General features: G+C 39.2%; 1 protein-coding gene across 2 annotated transcripts in view; it reads left to right on the top strand.

Moving 5' to 3' along the window:
• CTNNA3 (catenin alpha 3) overlaps positions 1-24,264 on the top strand; it is a 307,748-nt gene that overhangs the window by 220,642 nt on the left and 62,842 nt on the right. For both annotated transcript variants that reach the window (XM_054174672.1, XM_009907134.2), the window contains exons 10-11: positions 6,629-6,721; positions 18,689-18,845. In XM_054174672.1, coding sequence (XP_054030647.1) covers positions 6,629-6,721; positions 18,689-18,845 — 250 coding nt within the window. The remainder of the gene's footprint in view (positions 1-6,628; positions 6,722-18,688; positions 18,846-24,264) is intronic.

Here is a 24,264-nt window from a genome sequence, read left to right as displayed (position 1 = left end):
TAAGAATATACTGTAATGCAGCAATGCCATAATGTCATGCATAAGAATATACTGTGTGCCTGGAGCACTGATTAGGTTTTTACTGCTGGAGCAGTGTCACGTTTATTTGGCTTTACAGACTACTTAGTTATCCAGTATAGAGGCATGTATGTAGTTCATTATGAGTGAGTAATGTGCTGCGTTGTAGCTACTGCAAATACAATTGGCTGGAGTATTTCATAGAGAGCTTCCAAATCACGTTCATATCTTTACATTTCAGTTTGAAAATTTGGTTGTATGGGAATTTGTTTGATTTGAGTTAGTGTATACCCCATCTGGTGTCCCCATCATAAGAAGGACACAGAGCTTTTGGAGTGCATCCAGAGGAGGGCCACAAACATGATCCAAGGGGTGGAACACCTCTGCTATGAGGATAGGCTGAGGGAGGAGGTGTGTTCAGCCTAGAGAAGAGAAGACTCCAGGGGGACCTTAGACCTGCCTTGCAATACCTGAAGGGATCCTACAGGAAAGCTGCAAAGGGACTTTTCATAAGGGTGTCTAGCAATATGACAAGGGGTTTGAAGTGGAGGGAGAGTAGCTTTAGACTGGATCTTAGAAAGAAGTTCTTCAGTACAAGGGTAGTGTGACTCTGGAGTAGGTTACCCAGGGAGGTTGTGGATGCTTCCTTCTGGGGAGTGTTCAAAGCCAGGTTGGATGAGGCCTTGAGCAGCCAAACCTAGCTGAGAGGTATCCCTGCCCCATGGCAGGGAGGTTGGAGTGGATGATCTCAGAGGTCCCTTCCTAGGTTTTCCTAGCCATTCTAGGTTTCTATTGTTCTATGAATTGCTTCTTACTGCAAAAAACACATATTCCAGAAAGCTGCAGTGCTATATGTTGCATGTTGTCTGTGCATTGTCTGTTTGTGCCTCATTTAGCAATCAACATGCTCAAAATTCAGAGGGATTGTCTACAGTTTTCCAAGCCCTCTAATGATACTCTGAAGAAATGATCTGATGAGATGTTAAACGTATGCTTTTTAAACTGGGCTCTCCTTGGATAAAGCATAACACCAGACATACGTGCTTCTTAGATTTTGGTGCAAAAAGCCTCCGTTGCAGTTCTAGGTGATGTACTTTGGAAACTGTTGAGCAAATGGTTTAATTCTTTTCTTTGGGGCCATGCTTAATTTTGGCCCATGACAACACTGTGTTTTAACGTCATGTCTGGCATGTTTCTTCCAAATGTCACAGACGCTGATGTTAAAATATAATTATCCTGCTTTCACAGTGTAGATCAGTCTTCCTTAGTGCAGGGTCTGTGGATTCCTGGTGATCTGTGAGATTTCAGAAGGTGTTATGGAAGTAAATTCAGATGACTAAAAAAATGCCACCAGAGAAAACAGAAAAGCATTTATGCTTATTTCTACATACAGCAAAGGAAGCAAGTAAAGTCAGAAGAGGAAGGCATAAGTGAACATTCATATTTTGTACTGGTTGAAAATGAAAGCTGGTACACCAGTGCTGGGGGAAAAAAAATATTAAAAACTGATGAGAAGCCCTGTGCAATCTGCTCTAGTTGGGGGTGCCCCTGCTGACTGTGAGGAGGTCAGGCTGGATCACTTTTGGAGGTCCTTTCCAGCCTGGACCATTCAATGATTGTATGCAATTTTTGCATTGCTGAGGCAGGTGATTAGTATTTTTTTGGTAAGTATTTGTGATACAGCGTTTCCTACATTCCTGAGTGGTTGTTTGTAATTGTCCAAAGGTGAATTCTGTTTTTCACAGATTGCCAAGTTTATTTATGCTTAGTATGCATGACCTTTTATTTATAAAAATGTTCATCTGTAGCATGTATAACCAATACAAGGAATTGTGTCAGAACTAAGTGCTTAAGGCACAACTTTAAATAGAAAGATAAATATCTAATTATTGCAGTGATCTGCTTCTAGTTTGAACTTTTAAAAGAGCTATTAAACAAACTGTGGTTTTGTGTGTCATTCAAAACTAAAAATTCTGTTTTGTTTGTCTGATGTCCTACTTTCTCAAGGAACTGAAAATGTTTGCTTTGAAATGAAGGAATTGCTGGCATTGTAACTAAGCAATTACACTGCTGATAAAAAGTCTGTTTCCTCTTCTGCTCCACTAATATTTATTAAGTGCTAAGTGAGAGCTATGTGATTTCATTTTATTAGCATACTAAGTCTTAGCTCATGCTGATTTAAATAATAGAGGAGGTATGCATCTTGGGAAATAAGCTCCATCTCCTGGGATCAATTTCCAGCTCAGTAACCAGTCAGAGGCATAAAACACAATGATTTTGACTCTGATAGTAGGAAGAGTCTTAAGATTTTGCATCTGGGGGACACAAAGGTCACCCAAGTATGCTTGGGTATTGGGATGAAAAAACTGTATGCTATTTGGTCTAACAGAAAAATCCTGAAAGCAAGGGTAAGGGGTGTTGTTTTGTAGAATATTTGAATAATGAAAAAAGATGTGTTCTTGCATATACTTGAGTCTTACCTTTGGTTTATAGAGGAAAAGGCCCAAAGTCTTGAATAGTCTGAATAACAGCTTATTATGTGTGGTATTTGTCTCTGTCTTTTAGGTGCAGGAGACAGAGTGTGTCAGGCAGGGAGAAAAGGAAAAAGGGAATGTTCACACAAAAGGAAGGAGATACTGGAAATTATATACTGCAACATGTAAAAAGATACAAAATGTGTTTTATTTATTTTCAATCTTTAGTTTCCATTTCCAGTTTATCTGAAAAACACACCACCTAAATAAACTTGTATGAGTTAAGACTTGGATGAGCACACAGAGCTTGAAATAAAATGGTTTCAGTGAATTATTCTAGATACACATGGATTGAAAAAAGAAAAAAAGAGAAAAAAAAGAGCAGCCTGGTCTATTGGTATTCAAATACTCTTTATTAATTAATTGCAGAAATAGAGTTTTTAGCATGCTTGACAAATGACATTACTGGAAACATTTGAAGTTGCATAATGCTCTAAGGAGTTCATGTTAACAAGCTAGTTGGCTGCAGTTCAACAGGGGCAGTAATAAGCCTCTGGTGCACAAGGTAGAGGTAATTTTATTGAATCAGTAGTGGTTGTGGTGTTGATGGAGTGCTACATAATTTGCTTCTGCAGAAAATGGAACAGAGGCAGGCTTGTGAAAGTAAGAGAAGTACAAAAGGAACCAGAAGATGAGCAAAGAGATTTCAGATATGTAGTGCCCCACAACAGCTAAATTATCAGATTAAAAAAATCTTTCTGGAAGAGTGGAAGGTAAAAAGCTAGAAGAGAGGGGAAGCAACATAATATATGGTAAATGTGGTTTATTCCCACCAAAAAAAGACATTTTTTTCCCAAGCAATAATAGGATTTTTTACCTGAATTATCCTAAAGCATTTCAGAAACAATGGAAAAATAGCATGAAAACTTGCAGCAGCTTATAAGTACCTGTGTTACTATTTGACTTAATCTGGATGGAAATGGAGTTTTATGGCAGAAATTGGGTTGCTCCAGCCAGCACTTTCATTTTGAAGCTGGCATGATGGCAGCATGGCACTGAATATCGGTTGCAGATATAAAAATGCACATAGTAATCATAAATGCATGTAAAATTGCAGCAATCTCTAGAAGATGTGCATACATCTCTGTGGCTTTGCTTTTAAAAAAGTGTAGAGTTTATCGGTGACCCTCCTCTGTTTTCTGTGATTTTTTTTTAAATGAGCAGTCATTTTCATAAAGCTAATGTTAGGAGCTAATAACATAATAAGGTTGCAGAAGATAGTGCATTATACCACAAAATGCTTGGTTGCATGGTTTAGTTGATTAGGTGGTGTTGGATGATAGGTTGGACATGATGATCTTGAAGGTCTCTTCCAACCTGGTTTGTTCTATTCTAAAATTAAAAGCAAAGAATATGTAAGTACCTTTTTCCATTTACAGTTGGAGGAGAGCAGACTAACAGCTAAAATCAGTTTATGTAGAGTATCTAATTTCTATCAAAAGCCATGCTGATTGCAGCAATGCTGAAACTGAATATTATTTCTTGGTCAGTACTCAGTAGGTCTCTTACAAATGAAGTATCATCAGAGATGATGTGGGCTTTTTCACCCTTGTGATTTTCAGTGTGATCTTGGTAACATGCACATCATTTGTCCTCCGATGCTGTCCTGCTGCACAGTTTAGAGTTTGTTCTCTTATTTTGAGCAGAGGGTTGGAGTGTATGAGCTCTGGAAACCTCTTGTGGCCTGATCTGTGATTCTGTGGTACATTTATGTCAAGGACTGAGTTTGTACCAATACATTCCAGCCAGTGCAATTGGGAAACAGGATAAAAAATTATTTCAAGCTGCCTCAGTATCTTCCTTGCACATCAAGATGGGGACAAAATATTTACTGCTTACAGCAGTGAACTCAAACTTAAGATGTTCTTACTGATAAATAGGAGTACCCTTTGTGGTAGTTCCCAAAAGATTAAAGTTTCTGGAAATGGTGAAATGAAATTGGAAAACCTGAGGAAGCTTATGGCAAAGTGAAAAAGCTGCTGAGGAAGTTTACTTTGTTCTGGCCAGATGGCTTGTTTCACCTTTCTTTTTGTTGTTTATTTAGATGATGGGATGGGTTATTTTGTTATTTTTGTTTTGTTTGGGTTTGTTTTGGGGTTGGTTGGTTTGTTTGTTTATTTTCCTTTGAAAAGTTATGCTTTAGGCATTGAGGTGCTCTTTAATAAATAGATCGATAATATTTGCAATGAGCCCTGTGGAGTGCTTTTTACATATGATGGAATATTCATGCACTTTGAATGAATTTAGTGTTCTGCCTCTCTGACTGGTACAAAGAAATTCATTATTCCAACCAACCCAAATTAATTGTAACCAGTATTAAAAAACTCTGAGTTTCAATCCAAAGAAAAACAATGTGTGTTGAGAGAAGAGAGACTAGTGTGTTTTAGTGTTGTATTATGATGATAGCAAAACATCTGTAGGTAACCTGCAGTTTAAAAGGCAAGAGCTGAAGCGTAGGATGGAAAACAGTTTTTATCAAATATTATGTTTGAAAACCTGTCGCAGCTTATTTCAGACAAATGGGAGTGCAGCTTGAGTGCACTGTAAAAACTGGATTTCTTAAGTCTTAACCTTTGTTTCTATCTGTACTCTCCTGGTCACTCTGTATCTTCTGGTCTATCTGTATCTTTTGGTCTCTTCTCACAGGTAATTAGGGATAGAACAAGAAGGAATGGCCTCAAGCTGCACCAGGGGAGCTTTAGGCTAGACATTAGAAAAAAAAATACATTCTCTGAAAGGGTAGTCAAGCATTGGAAGAGGCTGCCCAGGCAGGTGGTGGAGTCACCATCCCTGGATGTGTTTAAAGGTCATTTAGATGTGGCACTTCATTTAGTGGTAAACTTGGTAGAGTAGGGTTAATGGTTGGACCTGATGATCTCAAGAGCATTTTCCAACCCAAATGATTCTATGATAGGTGTACAGGAAAGGCCATGCATTCTAGCCTTCATCCTCATTACAAAGTGTTTTACTTGGTCTTCTGAATTTTGGATAGGAAAGTCATTAATTTGGTTATGCACTGTTTCCCTGTAATAATTAAAAGCCTTTGTTAATAGATCATCATGGAACTATTGTTCTTTCTTAGAAATACTGTCCTATAATGTTGATGAATGAAGATCTACTTTTTAGCTAAGCTGTAGAACTTGTGACATGAGTTTGAATAATTGCAAATTAGCTATGCATATCTGTGGTTATACCTATGCTGGTATTTGCAGCACTACAGAGTTGTAGTTCTCAGGCAGCTCTTGGTCTCCATTAACATTGGGATGATCTATTTGTAATAACAGTTAGCTCAGTGAAGGCTATGGAGAGGAATAAATTATCTGACTTAGGTAGCATGAAAGAATCAGCTGGATTCCAGTACCCCAAACCCTCCTGTGCCTTTGTCAAGCCTGTTACAACCTTTTAATGTTGAGCTGCAACAAGCTGCTCTTCTTCCTTCATTTTTTTGCAAACTTGTTGAACTGTGGAGCATCCTCGGAGATCTTTTTTACTTTAAAGGAATCTGCATCTCCAATGGTATATAATAAAATAAAAGACTTCAAGTTTCCTTACACATTTTTACTTTAAAGTTGCACTGATGTGACTATTTCAAAAGAAAATTGTGCCACTAATTAAAATAATGATCTATGGATAGCCTAGAGCATAAATCATTCTGTGTTTCATTACATCAAATCAAGGCAAATGTTATTTGATCTTAAAAGTAAGTTTAAAAAAAATGCTAAAACTGGACATGGTTTGGAGGGCTCTGAAAAATTAACAAGCGTGGTCACATGCAAGCCAGCTGAAGCCTTAGGCCCTTTCTTTGAAATGTCCTGATGTTATCTAAACACTACTCTCCATCTACTGTGTGCTGAACCTAGACTGGAGAGAGGTCATGACATTTCTTGTTACTGTTGCCTCTTTCCACAACTCCTTTTTAGTTATTTTTCCCCCTGTGTTTCTTTGTCCAATTATGTTCTTTGGCAAATGAATTTCCTCAAATAATAAAGGTTTTCTTGCAGAGATTTATTTGGCAAGTTTGAGAGTGTGGGGATGAATACTTGCTTACAAAACTCTTTTGTGTTTGTTTATTTAAGGTTGCTCATCTTGCTTGTTCGATGTCAACAAATGAAGATGGAGTGAAAATTGTTCAAATGGCAACTAACCACATAGAGACTTTGTGCCCACAGGTATGACTTCTCCAACAGCACTCTGAGCATACACTGTATTTTTGTCACACAATATAGATATTTATTCATGCTCCATCAGTGTAAGTTATTGTTTTATTTGCAGAGCTGTCTGTGGTAAATGGAGACAAACTGATAAATCAAGGGCTAATTCTCAGTTAAGTTCTTTATTTTTTCTTAGTGAATATCATAGGAGTTGTTAATAGTCTGTATTGATTGGGAGGTAAAAAAAGCTGTAAAACATGCAATTGAAGAAACATGCAGTTTTGTTCCTGAAATTAAATCTGATTGAATTAAGTGTGATGTGAGAGGCAAATTGGGAGGACTTTTGCCCTTAGGAATCACAGAATAGATCAGGTTAGAAGGGACCTCCGGAGATCATCAAGTGCACACACACACACACACAGCTCCCCCCAAGCAGGATCATCCAGGGCAGGCTGCATAGGAACACATCCAGGTGGGGTTTGAAAGTCTCTGGAGACAGAGACTCCACAACTTCTCTGGGCAACCTGTTCCAGTGCTCTGGCAGTCCCACCACAAAGAAGTGTCTCCTGGTGTGGAAGTGGAACCTCTTGTATTCCAGCTTGTGCCCACGGTTCTTTGTCCTGTTACTGGGCACCACCAAAAAGAGATGGGCAACTTCATCTTGACACCCATGTCTCAGATATTTATAGACATGGATAAGATCCCCCTTCAGTCTTCTCCAGACTAAACAGTCCCAGTTGTCTCAGTCTTTCTTCAAAGGAGAGACGTTCCAGTCCACTAGTCATTCTTGTAGCTCTCCCTCGGACTGTCTCCAGCATATTCCTGTCTCTCTTGAACTGGGGAGCACAAAACTGGACACAGGATTCTAGGTATGGTCTCACCAGGCCGGAGTAGAGAGGGAGGAGTTTTTTACCTTTAATTTGAAATAATCTTACTGCTTGATTTTGTGGATGTGAATGTTTTGTGGATGTTTCTGATTATTGCCAATTCAAAAGCTTGAGCTTGTCTTGAGCAAATGAAAAATAGCTCAGCTACATATGCCTTTTCTGTACTTAATATCTTACAGAAAGTGTATTCTTTCTGCTTCAGATACTTTCAGAATTACACAGAGATAAAATATTCTGCAATTACATGTGTTTAGAGCAAAGATTTGAGTGATTTGTGTGAATCTGGTCTGAGTGTTTCAGCCTTGAGGCTGCATAATATCAAGATCATTAGTTCTTTGATGTACACTGTAGGTTACACAGTGGCCTAAATATTCTTAAACTTTTGAATGTTAGATTTAGTTGAAATGGAAGGTGAAGAGCAAATACAAATAATATGTCCAATTACAAGCTTGAGAAGTCCATTTTATGCCTGTTGAATAAATGCAAGACTTGAGGAAAAACAAACTAGTATCAAGCAAATGTGATATTCTGAAAGTATCGCAGATCGCTGTTTTCTCCTGAATAATTCTGTTTCAGTGTCCATTTTTATAACTCTAACAGTTCCATGCTTCACATCTTATTTGTACTTGAAAGAGCATGTTTTGTAGGAAGTTTGCTGGCTTGTAAGAAAGATTGATGAATAGCTTCTTCCAGCTTTGTTTCTCCCAGGGGTACAAGTGCACCTTAATAATGCATTATTATGCATCTAGGTGTAGCTTTCTAATTGAAAGCCTGTGCTCTCAGTATCTTACACATCTTACACCGGAAGATCCTAAAATGAAATGTTCAATCGTGGTTTTTCTGCATAGCCATTTAAGTTACCAGGGTTTTAGTTTTGTAGAGTCAAATGGAAAGTCTTCTTGTTGTTGCTTTAGTTCCCCCTCGCTTTTTCTAACCTCAAGTCAAACGAAGGGTGAATTATTATAGAATGGAAAGGCCCTTGGGGATCACCTACTACTCCAGCCTCCCCACCATGGGCAGGGATACCTCTCAACTAGGTGTGACTGCTCAAGGACCTTGAAGCTGACCTTGAGCACCCCCAGCCAGGAGACATCCACAACCTCCCTGGGCAACCTATTCCACAATCTCACCACCCTCGTACTGAAGAACTTCTTCCTAAGATCCAGTTTAAACCTACTCTTCCTGAGCTTCAACCCCTTCCCCCTTGTTCTTTTGCTAGACACACTTATGAAAAGTCCCTCTCCAGCCTTCCTGTAGGATCCCTTCGGGTATTGGAAGGCAGCTCTAAGATCTCCTTAGAGTCTTCTCCAGGCTAAACAACCACCCTCCCTCAGGCTATCCTCATAGCAGAAGTGTTCCAGCCCTTGGATCATCTTTATGGCCCTCCTCTGCACTTGCTCCAACATCTCTGTGCCCTTCTTAAGATGGGCACAATAGAACTGGATTCAGTATTTGAGGTGGGGTCTCACAAAAGCAGAGAAAAGGGGCAGAATCAGCTCTTTTGTCCTGCTGGCGACACTCCTCTTGATGCAGCCCAGGATATCGTTTGCCTTCTGGGCTGCATGAGTGCACTGCTGGCTCATGATGAGCTTCTCATCAATCAATACACCCAAATCTCTTTCTTCAGAGCTACTTTCAACCCAATCTGGACGCAGCCTGTATTTGTGCCTGGGACTGGCCTGACCCAAATGCATGACCTTGCACTGTGACTTGTTGAATCTCATGCACTTGATGTTAATTGTTTTGTCTAAAGAGAGAATGTGGTATGCTCATGATGAAATTACATTACTATTAATTTGTCTTCACTGTGTGGAATTTGCTGCTTTCCTGGATAAGGACCATTCCCTGTGAAAGCAATTGGCATTTTACCTGAGTAAGAGATAGCAGATTAAGGCTTCTGCATTTTCCAATACATCAGAATGTGCCATGTCATTTCAAAGTCCTCCACAGGACAAACAATTATCTCTTAAGATCCCTGCAGGGCTTATCAATTAGAGTTTGTAATGGGGAAATTTGCATTAAGAACGCTTTGCATTAAGAAATCTTCAGTGTTTTTAAATCTTCATAATAATTTTACATACTCTGAAAAATGTATTTATTGAAGGGGACTATGTGGTTAGGGTTGAAATCTGAAGTAGTTGAATTTGCACAGGAAAAGTTAAACACAAACAAACAAAAAACCCCCAAACCCCTGAGGATGCTGAAGCACCCATGGGGCTTTCCATCACACTTCCAGTATTTCAGTTGAAAAACATTTCAAAATTAGCTAAACAGATGATAATGGGGATATGCCAGACACTATAGAATAAAGTTACACTTATCAAGGACTTTAGTTTCTTGCTTCAACAAGAGGAGTGCGTTCTCCTGTCAGCCTACACTCTCTACACCTACTACTGTCTGCTATAGCTTTTTCTCAAACATTTTATCAGTGGGTTTTTCCCTATAAGAATGAACAGGGGAATTTAGTCTTTCTTGTTATGACTTACAGTGAAATTGTTTAGTTCCCTCGGGTTTATATGGAGAGATATTTGCCTTTGCATTATTTTCTGTTGAGTCGATGGTAGGTTGTCCGGGGAGGTTGTTGCCAAATCTCTAGAGGTGTTCAAGGCCAGGCTGGATGAGGCCTTGAGCACAGGAGCCTAGTTGAGAGGTGTTCCTGCCCAGGGTGGGGAGGTTGGAGCAGATGATCTCTGAGGTCCCTTCCAACCTAAGCCATTCTAGGATTCTGTGATTTTGTGATGCTGTGCATTTTTGAAGCTAGCACTTTACATTTCCTATATGTTTACTTCTTCAAGAGACAAAATTAATCATCTGTTTCATGTTACTTGCTCTGGTACATTAAGTGGTAGAGAACACTGAAGAAGTTTTTCTATTGGCTTTGTAAAATCTCTTCACCAATATCACTTTAATAACCATAATTGTTTCATCTTCTTGGTTGAACCGTCTGTGTGGCATCTGCTTTTATCTATCTTAATACCATTTCCTTCAAATCTAGCGGCCTTGTGCAAGGGCAAAAGTAATGGGGGAGAACATGGTAAATCAGTGAGATCTCTACCATCTGTTTATGAAGAGAGAAAACAGCTGTTAGTATCTCTAACAGTATCAGACATCTTGTGTACCATCTCCATCCTTTCAACCGAGAGATTAACTGAAAGTAGATGTCATGCCTTAATATTGCTGAAATTAAAGGAGAGCTATTTTGTTGAAGTAACAAAGTTTTTATGTAGATTTTCACCGTGTTAGTGAGGTCCACGTACAGTGTGGCTGAAGTTAAGAAATCGTCCTTAATGTTCACAGCTGTTGTAGTCTACTTCAGCATGCCTGTGTTTTATGCCTTCTCTTACACCTTTGTTCCACAAGCAGTTTAATCTGGCATACATCATCAGTGCTGCTAGAGACTTGATCTTCTGCTTCTCAGGCTGTTACTTCTGCCTCCTTCCCTTATGACTAGCAATAACAATCATACAGGAGAATGACGTAACTGAGAATTAACCTGGGAAGCAATTAAGAAGGCTAGTTTTCGTTCAAGTTAGTTGGATGTTTGCTGTATGGATGTTTGAACACTACTTGCTGGTTCAAGGCAAGGAATGAGGAAAAGTGACCATAGAGGAGCCTGGCCATTTTGGTGGTAGTGTGGAGTAACAGCAGGTTAATCTGACAGTGACACAGTTTTGGTTTTGGAAGGTAATGTTTTTGATGTTAGGAGAAAGCTGTTATTACAGGCTACCAGAAGATATGATATGGAGAGTTGTTAGTCTAGAAGTCAAGTATCGTGATACTATCTGATCCTAACTGAATGGATGATTCTTTGTACCACTGGAGCACTGCAGTCTAAAGCAAAGAAAATCTGCAGAAAAGAAATATGTACAAAACCCAGTTGTGCTCCAGTTTCCAGTCTGGCTGTTTGACAAGGACTTAAAATAATACAAACAAGGAAACCTTTCTAAATATACTCTAGTATAATTTACTGACAAGAATAAGGGTAGATTATAATCCTTTTCTGTTTGTGGGAGGTGAAGTTTGTTATTTTAAAATGGTGATGGAGCATGTGGCATTTTTAGCTGGTTGAGGCATCCTAAAGCTGTTGGCCACCAAAAATGCATTGGAACACATAATGCTTTATACAAATAGACTTAATTAGATATTTGCCTTGGCTTGAACTTCTCTAGTAGTTTCCATGTGGGGGTGCATGAATCTTAGATCCCCCTGAAAGTCTCATGTTGATTGTGACTACATGGCTGTTTTATGACAGTACTTGCAGAGAGAATAATTAACTACAAAATGCCTTAAGGTTTTCAGTCTTGAATTTCCTCTCCCAGCATCTGTTGTGTCAGAATTCAATCCCCTAAAAATTCTACCCTGAATAGCCCTAATTTGCAATACAGATTTTATCCTCTCTTCTGCTTGCACCGCCTGCAGTTAGTGAACATAAGACATGAGAATGGTCAAGTTTCTTAAAGTTGCTGGAGGGCATTTGCTGTAGATTGATACTGCACAAAGTGCTGTGAATGCTTTATAAACAATTTATTTTTCCTTCTGCCTTTAAAACTTGTAAGTATTCTTCCTGGAAAGGTATTTCCTTTTTATGTCCTGAACCTCATCTTTTTTTGTGAATTTGTAAGTTTTCCTAAGGTGTTACATTTTGGTGGTGACAGTCCTGCAGCAGAATGCCAGGGAAGGAAAGACGGAATAAAGCATTATTATTAGAGATGACTTGTAATAAAAAAACCCTACTGATTCTCAGGAGGAGGGTGGTCATACATTAGGAAAGCTTAGAATAGTACAAGACAGCAAAATAATAACAGTTAAGAGATGTAGTTTTGCTTGGATTTTGGAAGAGAGGGGTGGAGAGCAGAGAGAATATCACTAGCTATAAATAGCTATAGCAGACAGTAGTAGGTGTAGAGAGTGTAGGCTGACAGGAGAACACACTCCTCTTGTTGAAGCAAGAAACTAAAGTCCTTGATAAGTGTAACTTTATTCTATAGTGTCTGGCATATCCCCATTATCATCTGTTTAGCTAATTTTGAAATGTTTTTCAACTGAAATACTGGAAGTGTGATGGAAAGCCCCATGGGTGCTTCAGCATCCTTGAGGCAGCTGGTGGTGTAGATGGCAGGGAACAGGTGCAAGCACCTAGTCTGGTAAGCATCAAGGGAAGTGACTGAGGTAGAGATAAATTTGATAGGGTGAGGCTACATGTTCCACCTTTTTTGTGCATGCATATATGGCCTTAGCTGCAGCTCAGGAACAAGTTTTTCAGCACTTTTTAGTGTCTTCAGCAAAAGCTTGGAAAGCAGAGGCACAAGAGTTATCGGGTTGTGGTTTTTTGCTTGAATACCCACTTCATCCCTTCATCACTGATACAGGAGCAGACTTCAGTGATTTGAAGCAATTCTAGAACATCTCTGAGGGGAATGTCTGACCTGCAGAAGTGTGAAGAGGTGAATCTTAGAAGTTTTGGATGATTTATGTGTCTGAGCTTCCAGGTTTTTAAACTGAGCCTGTAAATGGTTTCTGTAGAAGTAGTATCAAATTTAAGGCAGCCAATGACTGTCTTCTGTTTTCATAATTTGTACCTGGAAACTAAAAGGCAAAGATAGATAATGTGATCATAGAATCATAGAATGGCTTAGGTTGGAAGGGACCCTCAGCTCAAGACCATTCCCACTTGTCATATCAGTAGACACCCTTATGTAAAGTCACTCTGCATCTTCCTGTAGGATCCCTTCAGGTATTGGAAGGCAGCTCTAAGGTCCCCTAGAGTCTTTTCTTCTCTAGGCTGAACAATCCCAGCTCCCTCAGCCTATCCTTATAGCAGAGGTGTTCCAGCCCCTGGATCATCTTTGTGGTCCTCCTCTGGACTTGCTACAACAGCTTTGTCTTTCTTGTGATGGGTGATCTGCAAGTAGATTTTCTGTTTTACATTTGCAGAATGATAAACACCAAATATATCTGGCAATTTGACTGTCTGCTTTACTAAATACCAAATTAAAAGGCATTAGGAAATGCCTTTGAAAGTATCTATCTTTGAAAGTAATAGTAAAAGTAAAAAGTACAGCAGCAGTTTGGTTTGCTTTTCTGAGTTAGAAAATTTCCCTTTACCAATCTAAAGCTGTCAGCAGTATTTTAAACAGAATTTTTTCAAGCAATGTTTCCTTTCTAAATGCTTTGGACCTTGTAGTGTAATGCCTTGTGCTAGGTAGAGGTGAACTCGTGTTTCTGTTATGCATAAAACAGGGATAAGTTCTGTGTGTTTCTCATTATATCACTTCTTCTGTCTCTACTTTTGCTGGATAAATGCAAAATGAATTTTGAATCCTTAACTGCAGTCACACTAACATTGTGTTCTGATATAGTATCAGGGAAGCACTTGAAGAATCCACTGTTGCTGTTGATGCTTAATGTGTGTCTCTAAGGCAGAATTATTATCCATGCACGCATAGTTTTATGGCAAAGATGTTTTCAGGAGGATTTGTTTTCTGGGTAGAGAACTGCATCCTTCCAACATTCTTTTAACCCATAGCTAAAGCCTGCATATAAATATTCAGTGATGCTTCCAAAACCAGGTTGTTTCATCATTCTATTGGAGCTGTAGCTTGCCTCTTATTCTTGTTTTCAGTCAATACTCTGCTGGGGTTTATGCAGGTAGAAAATATACAAAAAGACTAAAGACATCAGAAAAATAGTAACAACACTAGAAAAAAGTAGTCATTGAATGGTGGGTAGCACACTGCATAGTTACTGCTGGGCTCCTCTTTCAGAGGATGATAACGTGTATGGTATGCAAGGAGTCTCTGCACCTGGGCTTCAGAAATGGTTCTTAGTAATAGCAGAAGAATGAAGATTACTTCTTGAGGGGGAGGTGGGAAAAAAAAAAAGATATTTTTTTAAAGATTTCTTTTTATTTACCCTGAACCATCCTCATTGATTGGAAAGTAACAAGAGTTTGGTGTTTGCACTTCTGTCAGCTTAGAGGGTGTGCAGGCTGCCATTGTGAAATACAGGACAGAAAATGAGAACCAGGAGGAAATGTGGAAACACTTAGCCTACCTTAATGTAATGCATACTGACACTGGCTGTATATTGTTTTCACCTTGCACTATCATCTTAATTCTTTTGGGTTTTGGTGGTGTTCGTTTGGAAACACTATGATGCTGATTCTTATGGGATGTTTACATTAATATGAAATATATTGTTGGAAATAAGCATTGCAGAGTCCTCCCTTGTTCCTGAATTTATAGAATGTACCTGATGTGTCATTGGGTATTTGCATAATGTTCATGATGCTCTCTTAATCTGCTAGCCTCTGGATCTTGCTGTATCTTTCAGCTATTCTTAGTGTTTTGGTTGTTGTTTCTCAAGCCTGCATTCCTCCCTGTACACCTTTACAGGATGAGAATTGATGAGAATTAGATTTGAGTTTTTCAGATGAGGTGATGCCATTATGGACACTGTGGGGTTGTACTGCTTTTCTTAGTCTGTTCTTAGGGGGTTTTGTAGAGTACATGGAGAACTTAGTACTTCAGAGAGTTTTGGATTTCTGAAGAGTTCTATGCAAACCATAGTGTTGCTGGCTTTTTTTTCTGATTGGTTTTCCACATCTCTTCCAGACCTCACCATGTTCATAGGTGCTGTAGGAAACTTAGTGTAATGACATTTAGAAAAATTACTACTGAAGGAGATTGTCTGTAATGGTGACAGTTCTGTTTGAAATCCCAAAAGGGAATGATGAACTAGGTGGTTGCATTTAATACATTTTTACTAGGTTGGTTGTTTTTTCATGTTCCTGTTTTGGTTTGATTTTCTGCATAGCATACTTTAAAATATACATGAAATAACAGTTGTGGCATATGTATTGAGCTTTGCTGATGACATTGTTTGGGTTGGGTTTTGTCTTGTTTTGTTTTTTCCTCAGTATATAAAGTCAGTCCTTGTATGTGTTCATCTTGCCAAATATTCCAAGGCTGTAATTGTGGTGTAGTTATGTTGCAATTGTTCTGGTTCCTTTGCAGTGGTATTTTACCGGTGTAAAGCTTGATGCACGAGTGGTTACAAGGACCTCTCTGTTTAATATGTAGTGAGAGTATGAGTTGGACTAAAAGTATACTTGCATATGAATTCAAATAAACAGAAGGTTAATTACATAATCTTCACTTCTGTGTTGTAATTTCAGTATCCAGCTAACTGAAATGATAAATCTGGGTGTTGTGTTCAAAGACAGCTGAGGGATGATCTTTGAAGTCTCTTCTAAACAGATACATTCTGTGATTCTTGAGAGCTTGCTTTGCCTGTGTGCTTTTAATTTATTTGCAAGGTTCTTGTCCAGTAGCTTGTAATAACATTGCAGAAATAAAATCTGCTCATAATGGTTGGTATTGAGGAAGACTTGCCTCAAAAGCGGGAAGTTACCTAATAATCTCAGAATCAGTAAATCCATACTTGACTTTGTTAATAAGTTTTAGAAGTTAATTATGTCATTATCAAGCCAACTGCCTCCAGTGCAATCCCTTCTTCCTCCTGTAGATAGCTGCAAAAGAGGAAGAAAAAGAATCAAACAGTAAGTCAGATGCTGGTGCTGCCAAAATAGAGATGGGAAATTGGACTTTCATTCAGAATCACAGAATGTTAGGGGTTGGGAGGGACCTTGAAAGATCATCTAGACTTTGAATTTTTACATTGGAGCATAATTTGTCCCAGGTATTTTAACCCTTGCACATAGTGTTTTAGGGTTGTACTCTTATTACTGCATCAGGGATTTTTTCTGAGCTTTTTGGATCTGTCTGAAGCAATAGGTGCCTTAATCTTTTCTGAACAGAATATAAAAACTAATCATCATGCATTTACCACATCTTGCCACCGCTTACCTCTGAGTGTTCATCACTGTCAGTACTTGATAATGCTGTGGGATGGATGTTTTCCAGTGTGTTGTGAGAGAGAGCAGTGTGCTGTGGATGGCACTTTTGCCATTATTAAAGGAGTAGGGAAGTTTCTTGTGCATTCTTGCTTTCTCACCAGTGAATCACTTCTGATAAAAAAATCACAGAATGCTTCTAGTTGATTTTATTAATATAGCAAGTAATTTATTTGCACTTGGAATGCACTTATCCCTTGGGTTCAATTTGCCTGTTATTTAGAGCTGCATTAGCAACAGTATCTCAGTTGTATTTAATTATATTGATTAAAATACATTTTATGATTTAGTATTTTGTATACAAGATACTTAGCTTTCAAAGGTTTTAAATTATTAGGGGATTTTTGTATTTTGGCTCTTTTAATGGCTCTTCGTGGCAGATGCCAAAGCAACGGTGACATATGAATATATATCCCTGAATGGTTTTTATCATTATAGTGTATTTATTCTTTCTGCATGCAGGTCTCTTTTTTGGGGGGTCATTAGTAAATATGGATGCCTTCTCACAGAGCTCGAAGATATCTGTATATTTAATCTCCTGCACTGCATTTTTAAAGAGAAGTATGAGGCACAGCTTGACAGAAACAAAGTTCTGCACAATTTTCTGTTAGCAGTCTCCTATTTTTGCTCTTCTAACATGTTTCTTTAGTAGTAACCTTGTGACAGGGAATACTGTTTCGTGGCACTGCTGTGTTATGTCGATAATTATAGGTTAATATTTCTATTACCTGTTATAACATAGCCCTGAGAAGTGAGCCGTTCTTCTCCCAGAAGGAGTCAGTGTTGATAACTAAATATGCATCATGTAGTTATTCTGTAACCATGCATGGCAGAACAGAATTATAGAATAATTCAGATTGAAAGGAACCTTAGGCTATCTATTGCCCAGCCTTCTGTTCCAAGCAAGTTCAGTGCTGAATTCCAAACTGGTTTTCTCTAAACTTTGGTTGATCAGGTCTGGAAAATCTCCAAGAATGGAGCATCATAGAGTCACCTATAAGAACAGGTAGCAATAGCTACCCAAGATCATAGAACTATGGCTTGACTGATAAGAATGTTTTGGATTGAAAGAGACCTTGAAGATCATCTAGTTCCAACCCCTCTGCCATGAGCAGGGACATGCACTGGACTCTTTCAAGCAGTTTCCTGCATGTGATAGGTAAAAATCTCAACCAAATGAAACTGATTACAAATTGAGCTTGTGATCCAGAACAGGGTCAAGAGGGTTGATACTGCTGTGAGGACACATCAGATTGACTTAGAATGAGGAATTTCCTAGTTGTTATTCTTCAGTGCAATGATTTGTTTACAGTGGCATGACATACACAAATATTTCATGAATGTATAGTGTCAGCACTGGGAACTAGGATGGTAGATTGTTTTTATTTTCTCTGTTTTTTGCTTTACATGGTGTTTTGTTTTAAGACCATTCTCCTCTTGATAAATAAGCAATATTGGGAAGGGGGGAAAATGGTCAGTGTAACACCGATGTTCAGCTTTTACCTGGGGTGTGTATTAGTTTAATTTAAATATGTGTTTGTAGAAGTAACATTTACAAAAAGCCTCTGAATTAAGATCTATAGAAACAATCATTTTGTGATCCAGTATTTCCATCTTTATGGTGGAATCTACCCTTTTTCTGTGAACATGGGTACTACTTTTAGGTCTAACTGATTTACAAATATCAGTCTACCGTTTTTATGTAAATGTAGTGTGTGTTAAGTCCAATTCTACTGATCCTAGAAGAGGTATGTGTTGTCCTGGGAAAAACAACTCCTAGGTGACAGAGGCTAATAATATGTCTTTTTGTGAAGATAATCTCTAATAAGTTCTGTGCTGACATTTTTTAAAGAGTGAAAACTGAAATCTGAAGTAATGTGTATGCCTTAACTATATGTGAGTAAGAACTTCCTTGTATTGGTATCTCACAACCTAGAATAGTACAGATTCTCCAAGTAAAATGCTGGGATTTTTGCTGTCCTATTCCATTACCTTTATGAAGCTAAAATGGAAGTTTGCCTAAGCAAAATCTGATTATTGTTCCTTTTGAGAAGAGAAACAAAAGCTGAGTAATGCTTTTGATTGAGCAGAAATCCTTCTCTGCAATTGTAAGTAAAATATAAAATGTTATTTGTGAAGACACAATCATTTAGATGTTGGGTTTTGTGTTTATTTTTGGTACAGGTTATTAATGCTGCTTTAGCTCTTGCTGCCAGACCAAAAAGTCAAGCTGTGAGAGCCAACATGGAGATGTATAAAAGTACGTGGGAGAATCACATCCATGTTCTGACTGAAGCTGTGGATGATATAACAAGCATTGATGATTTTCTTGCTGTATCAGGTATGATAGTTTTAAGGATCTGACTATTCTTTTCTCTGCTGTGAGAAGCCTCCTCCTAGACAAGGAAGTGCATGTGTATGTGCAAATGCAAACTAGGAGATTATCATGGTGTCCTGTGTTCAGTAGCTGTGGAATGCACTGTAGAATTTCCAGAGGTGTCAGTTACAAATACTTGTCAAGCAAAATCTGCTTATAAATCTCTTCACTGAAGACATTTAATAGCAGCAATATGTATTTACTGCAGCAGTGAGCGTCTTCAACATATAAACAGAAGCTAGAAACTAGTCATTTAACTTACTACAGTTAAAAAATCCCAATTCTATGTTTTTGACTTCTCTTAAAGTAATGTAATCTGGACAGGAAGGAAAAATTTCACTCATGTTCATTAAATGTGGATTAACTTTTGTGTTTTCTTATCACTGGCAGGCACTGATTGACAATACTTCTTGGTAACTGTTGGAGTATCTCAAACTTTGTTACTTTAGATATTTACATTAATTTTGCTGCTGTAGTACTATAATAAAGTTCCATGAACTCATCCAAGCCATGAATAATACTGTTAGGGCTGTTCACTTCAAGTCATGCATCGCTGCAATTACAGAACTAATTGCATGTTTATGGATTTCTCTGTGTGATCAAATTTCTGTGAGTAAAACTCTCTCATCTCTCTTCTAATTACTCTCAATTTATCGTAGTTGGACTTTACCTGTGTTGTAATTGAGCAGATGGGGATTAGATGAACCCAGGACTTGGCTTTGGAGAGACTGTTTCTGTTAAGTGCAGATGTTTTTTTATTGACCCCTGAAGGGAAGCAGAACTAGGCTGTTCACAGAATACTCGTCTCTTAAAAAAATCAGCTCATTAAAAGCACGAAATAAGTTCATGCCATATGTAAAAAGTGAAGATGGTTGTCTTTAGCTTACTCTGATCTGTGTGTTTAAAGGTGAGAAATTAAGACAAATATAAATTATTTATTAATTTGGCTCCACCTCCCATGTAACCATAGACAACATTTATAAAGGTTCAGTATGCAGCTGAGAAATATCTTCACGGTAGGAATGGTTACAAACAGTTTGAGAACAGTGTTTGGAAAGAGGCAAATCCAAAGCAGTAAATATTACCCACTAACAAAAGGAAGGAAGTTCCCAGAGACTTTAGAACATATGAGTTACTCACAATGCTGCTTGCTGATTGTGGGAATTCCTCTTTTGTCTCTTTTTATTGGACAAATCTTCCTGAACTTCTGCTGCTTATAATCCACCTTTTGTGGGGGACAAAGACCCAAGAGAGAAGAACCTCGTGCTCTGCAGCTCAACTATTTTATCCAGCCAGGCTATTTTTTGTTGGATTGTTACCAGAGAGCATGTCCAAAAGCCAGAAATGAAAGGCCAGAAACTGATAACCAGTTCTCTGCCAAAACATGCCCAAACACTCCCAGACTTGACCCTGCACGGGGTCTGTGCCTGGCAGGACATATGGCTTGGGGGAAGGGCTCATGTGAATCCACTGAGCCACAGGTCTGGGAGGGTGAGGTGTCTCTCCTGGCTCCCTTCATCCCAGCTTCTCTGTTTCCCCCCATTCCATCTTTTCAGGGCAGGGGGGCAGTTTGGGTGTACTGCCACACTGTGGCACAGTGGAATCATAGAATTGTAGAATCAACAAGGTTAGAAAAGACCTCAGAGACCATCAAGTCCAACCTATTACCTCATACCTAACACCTCATGACTAACTAAACCCTGGCTTCAAGTGCCACCTCCAATCCTTTTTTGAACACCTCCAGGGACAGTGACTCCACCACCTCCCTGGGCAGCACATTCCAATGGGCAGTCACTCTTTCTGTGTAGAACTTCCTCCTAACCTCCAGCCTAAACCTCCCCTGGCGCTAGGAAGGTAAATGACACAGGAGGTTTCCATACCATTTATCTCAAATTTATTTGGGCAAGCTATATTATTGTTCAGAATAAATATGAATTCTCTAAACTGAAATAGTTAAGCTCCCTTTTCATGATTCTCACCAGGAGTATAAGAAAATGGCTTTGAATTTTTCCCTTCTTGATCAGGACTAAGAAAGGCTTGATGTGTGTTTCCCTGCGTATGTGAAGCCTGCATCTGCTGGTATAACTGTGTTCAGTAATCAGTTTAATGACTGTGCCAGGTTACACCCATCCTGGGCAGAGGGCTGGGAGCACCCTGCTTTTTCCTGGGGGCAAAAGAAACCTGATCCAGGTGAACAGCGAGGGACTTGGTTTCCCCCTCGCAGGAGGAGGGGTCACCTGGGTCAAAGGTGGTCTATTCCACTCCCCCATCCTGTTCAGCAAGCCTATAAAAAGGAGGACACTGCTGCCATTTGCCCTCTTTTTTCTGCTTTGCCTGCTTGAGAGGACCAACAGCTGCAGCCAGTCTCCTGGTTCTTCCCCATGGTCAGGCCTGGTCTTTTCCCTACTGCATCCATGTTTCTCTGAAGGACTGAAAGCCACATACATCCAGGGAAATATAAGGTCATCCAAGTTTGGTTTTTTATATTTTCCTATTCATCCTTATTCCTTACCCTTGTATTGCTTACCCTGTTACTGCTAGATATATTTTTCATTAAAAAAATTTACAACTTTGCCCTTGATAGGTATATCCTCTACTGCCTTTGCCTTCATAACAGTAGGGAATTGTTACTTCAGCAGTTTAGAAATGCATGTTGTAAAGAAGTGGGACTTCGTAATTTTAGTCCTGCTGTTTACTGAAGTGGATGATTTTAAATGGAGCTAAGGACAAGAACTGTTCACAGAAGGCCAGTGACATCCTGGGGTGGATTAGAAGGGTTAGTAGGTCGAGAGAGGTTCTCCTTCTCCGCTACTCTGTCCTGGTGAGGCCACATCTGGAACTTCATGTCCAGTTCTGGGCCCCTCAGTTCAAGAAGGAATTCAGGGAACTGCTTGAAAGAGTCCAGTGCAGAGCCAGAAAGATGATGAGGTGAGTGGAACTCATGAGGAAAGGCTGAGGGAACTGGGTCTCTTTTCCTTGGAGAGGAGACTGAAGGGTGACCTCATTCATGTTTATAAAGATGTGAAGGGTGAGTGTCGAGAGGACAAAGCCAGGCTCTTCTCAGTGATAGGACAAAGGGCAACAGGTGCAAGCTGAAGTACAGGAGGTTCCACATGAACAGAAGGAAAAACTTTCTCACTCTGAGGGTGCTGGAGAGCTGGAGCAGGCTGCCCAGAGAGGTTGTGGTCTCCCTCTCTGGAGACATTCAAAACTTGCCTGGATGTGTTCATGCGAGACCTGCTGTAGGTGTTCCTGATCTGGCAGGGGCGTTGGGCTCCATGATCCCTGGAGGTCCCTTCCAACCCCTGTGGACTCTGTGATGTAGGGATGTTTTTCACTATACACGTTAATTTGACTATGTTGAGAGCAATCTGTTTTGTAGACTGATCACTTGGTACTGTGAGAGCTGTCTTCAGTTCTTAGTTGTCAAGTTCAAACATCCAAAACAAATTTTCTAATTCCAGATTTCTGTACCTGTTACTGAGGTTATGGAAACATTTTAGTCATGAACAACTTGCAGAGCTGTAGAGGGTAAGAGCAAATCAGGTGTGGAAAGTCATTCAGTAAGTAGGCTGGATGTAAGAGCAAAGTGCTGGAGCTCAGCAGGGACTTATTCAGGTTATTTAAAGTTTCCATCCACAACCTGAAATTTTCTGTTGAATTCTTGCACACTTCTTGCTGAATTTCAGTAAGTTGTTGCTGAGACCTAGCTATCTGTGAAATTCATTTCTGATGGCAAGCTTTACAAACTTGGCATCCTCTTCCAGAGTGTTGAAGGCTGACACATTTGGAATTCACTTTGTATGTGATGTGGCTGAGCTCAGATTTGGCAGCCTTTGGAGCATGGTCCAAGATGCATAGGTTTGATGCAGATTGAGATTAATCTTTTGTGTGTTTATTTTCTAACAGCTTGGTTGCTAATAGCTTTCCAGCTGCAGCTGTGGCAGTAGCTTTTAATGGTTTTGTGCAGTTTTGCTGGAATTGATTTGCTTGCTTTTGTAATGAGGCCTACTGGAAACACAGACAAGTGTTCAAAAAATGTTACCCAAATAAGCATAACCAAATGATAAGGGAAAATTTATGATCAGTGGCACTGAGAGTTTAAAGTGACACCGCTGTTGTACGTGATGACAGTGTTTCTGATTCTAGAATATGATACAAAATCTTCATCTAGTAAAGCAGACTCCAGTTGTATTGTAGTTCTGAAACTTCTGGTGTGTGCTTTTATAGTTGAAATTTAGCCAGCTAGGCTATTGTGCAGCATGTCAACCCCTGTTCTCTTTAAAAATGGAATGTGATAGAACAGATACAAACATGCACATGATGACCAAAAACTGACTGTTGGATGTGATGAGTTCCCTTAATATCCCTTGTGAACTTGATAGCAAGCAGCAGGTCATTAGTGAGGTTTCATGATGACCAGAAGCTACCCTTAGGAACCTCCAGCATTTGGATAGGACAGGTGCCTGTCACCTACAAAAATGAGAATTTGTAAAAATCAGGGGGGAAAGTACAAAATCAAGGAATTTGCCAAATTGCAGTAATGGGTTGCACTTCTGTGCTCTGGGAGTTTAGCAGATGTTTTAAATTTGGTCCCAGAAACATTGTGCATTGTGGTGTGGAAAAACCCTTTAAAATAAACAAACAAGCCCCCAAACCTTTGCCCCTCCAAACCCCACAAAATGCCCCGGCCAAACAACACTCCTCCTTCCCCCCACCAGAAATATACCAGCTGGAAAAACACATCCAATGAAAAGGCAACTTTTCTTTCTGCAAGTTTGACACTTTGAGAGGTGAAGATTTTCAACAGTAAACAGTGCAGTTCACAGATGTGTAGAATCCTTCCACCAGGAAAACTAACACATTCACAGCTTACAATTTATCATTTTTTGAAGGGAGACTTTGGAGTTTCTACCCCAAATTAACTCTTGTCAGTTAAATGTTTTCCATCTGTTATCATTTGTCCTATCTGTGGGTTGGCTGTTATGCAAGCCAGAATTCTTAGGTGTTCATCAGATGTTCACTACAACAGATATAAAGCAGTTACAAGATAATATTTTCATCAAGTCAGTGTTTTCACTTGAACAATTTAGAGTGGCAGATGGCTATTACCTTTTGACAGTATTTTATAGACAGAAATTAAATAGCTACCATTTAACATAATATGGTCTGCTTTGTTCCACACATTATAAAACAAGTGATGCAAAAGGTTTCCAATTAGACATCACCAATCTAGAAAAAGGAAATAAGGAAGTAGATGTTCATGTTTGTTAATTCTCCCTGCCTTCCCAACATTAAATCTTTTGAAGGTCAATTGATGTAGTTCTGCAGCTGACTCAAAACCAGACATTTGAGTATTCTTTAGTAATTGCAGTTTTCATAT

Source organism: Dryobates pubescens, chromosome 30, assembly GCF_014839835.1.
Source record: "Dryobates pubescens isolate bDryPub1 chromosome 30, bDryPub1.pri, whole genome shotgun sequence".
Lineage (NCBI taxonomy): Eukaryota > Metazoa > Chordata > Aves > Piciformes > Picidae > Dryobates > Dryobates pubescens.
Note: the sequence above shows the minus strand (reverse complement) of the source record. Positions and strands in the feature narration are given on the sequence as shown.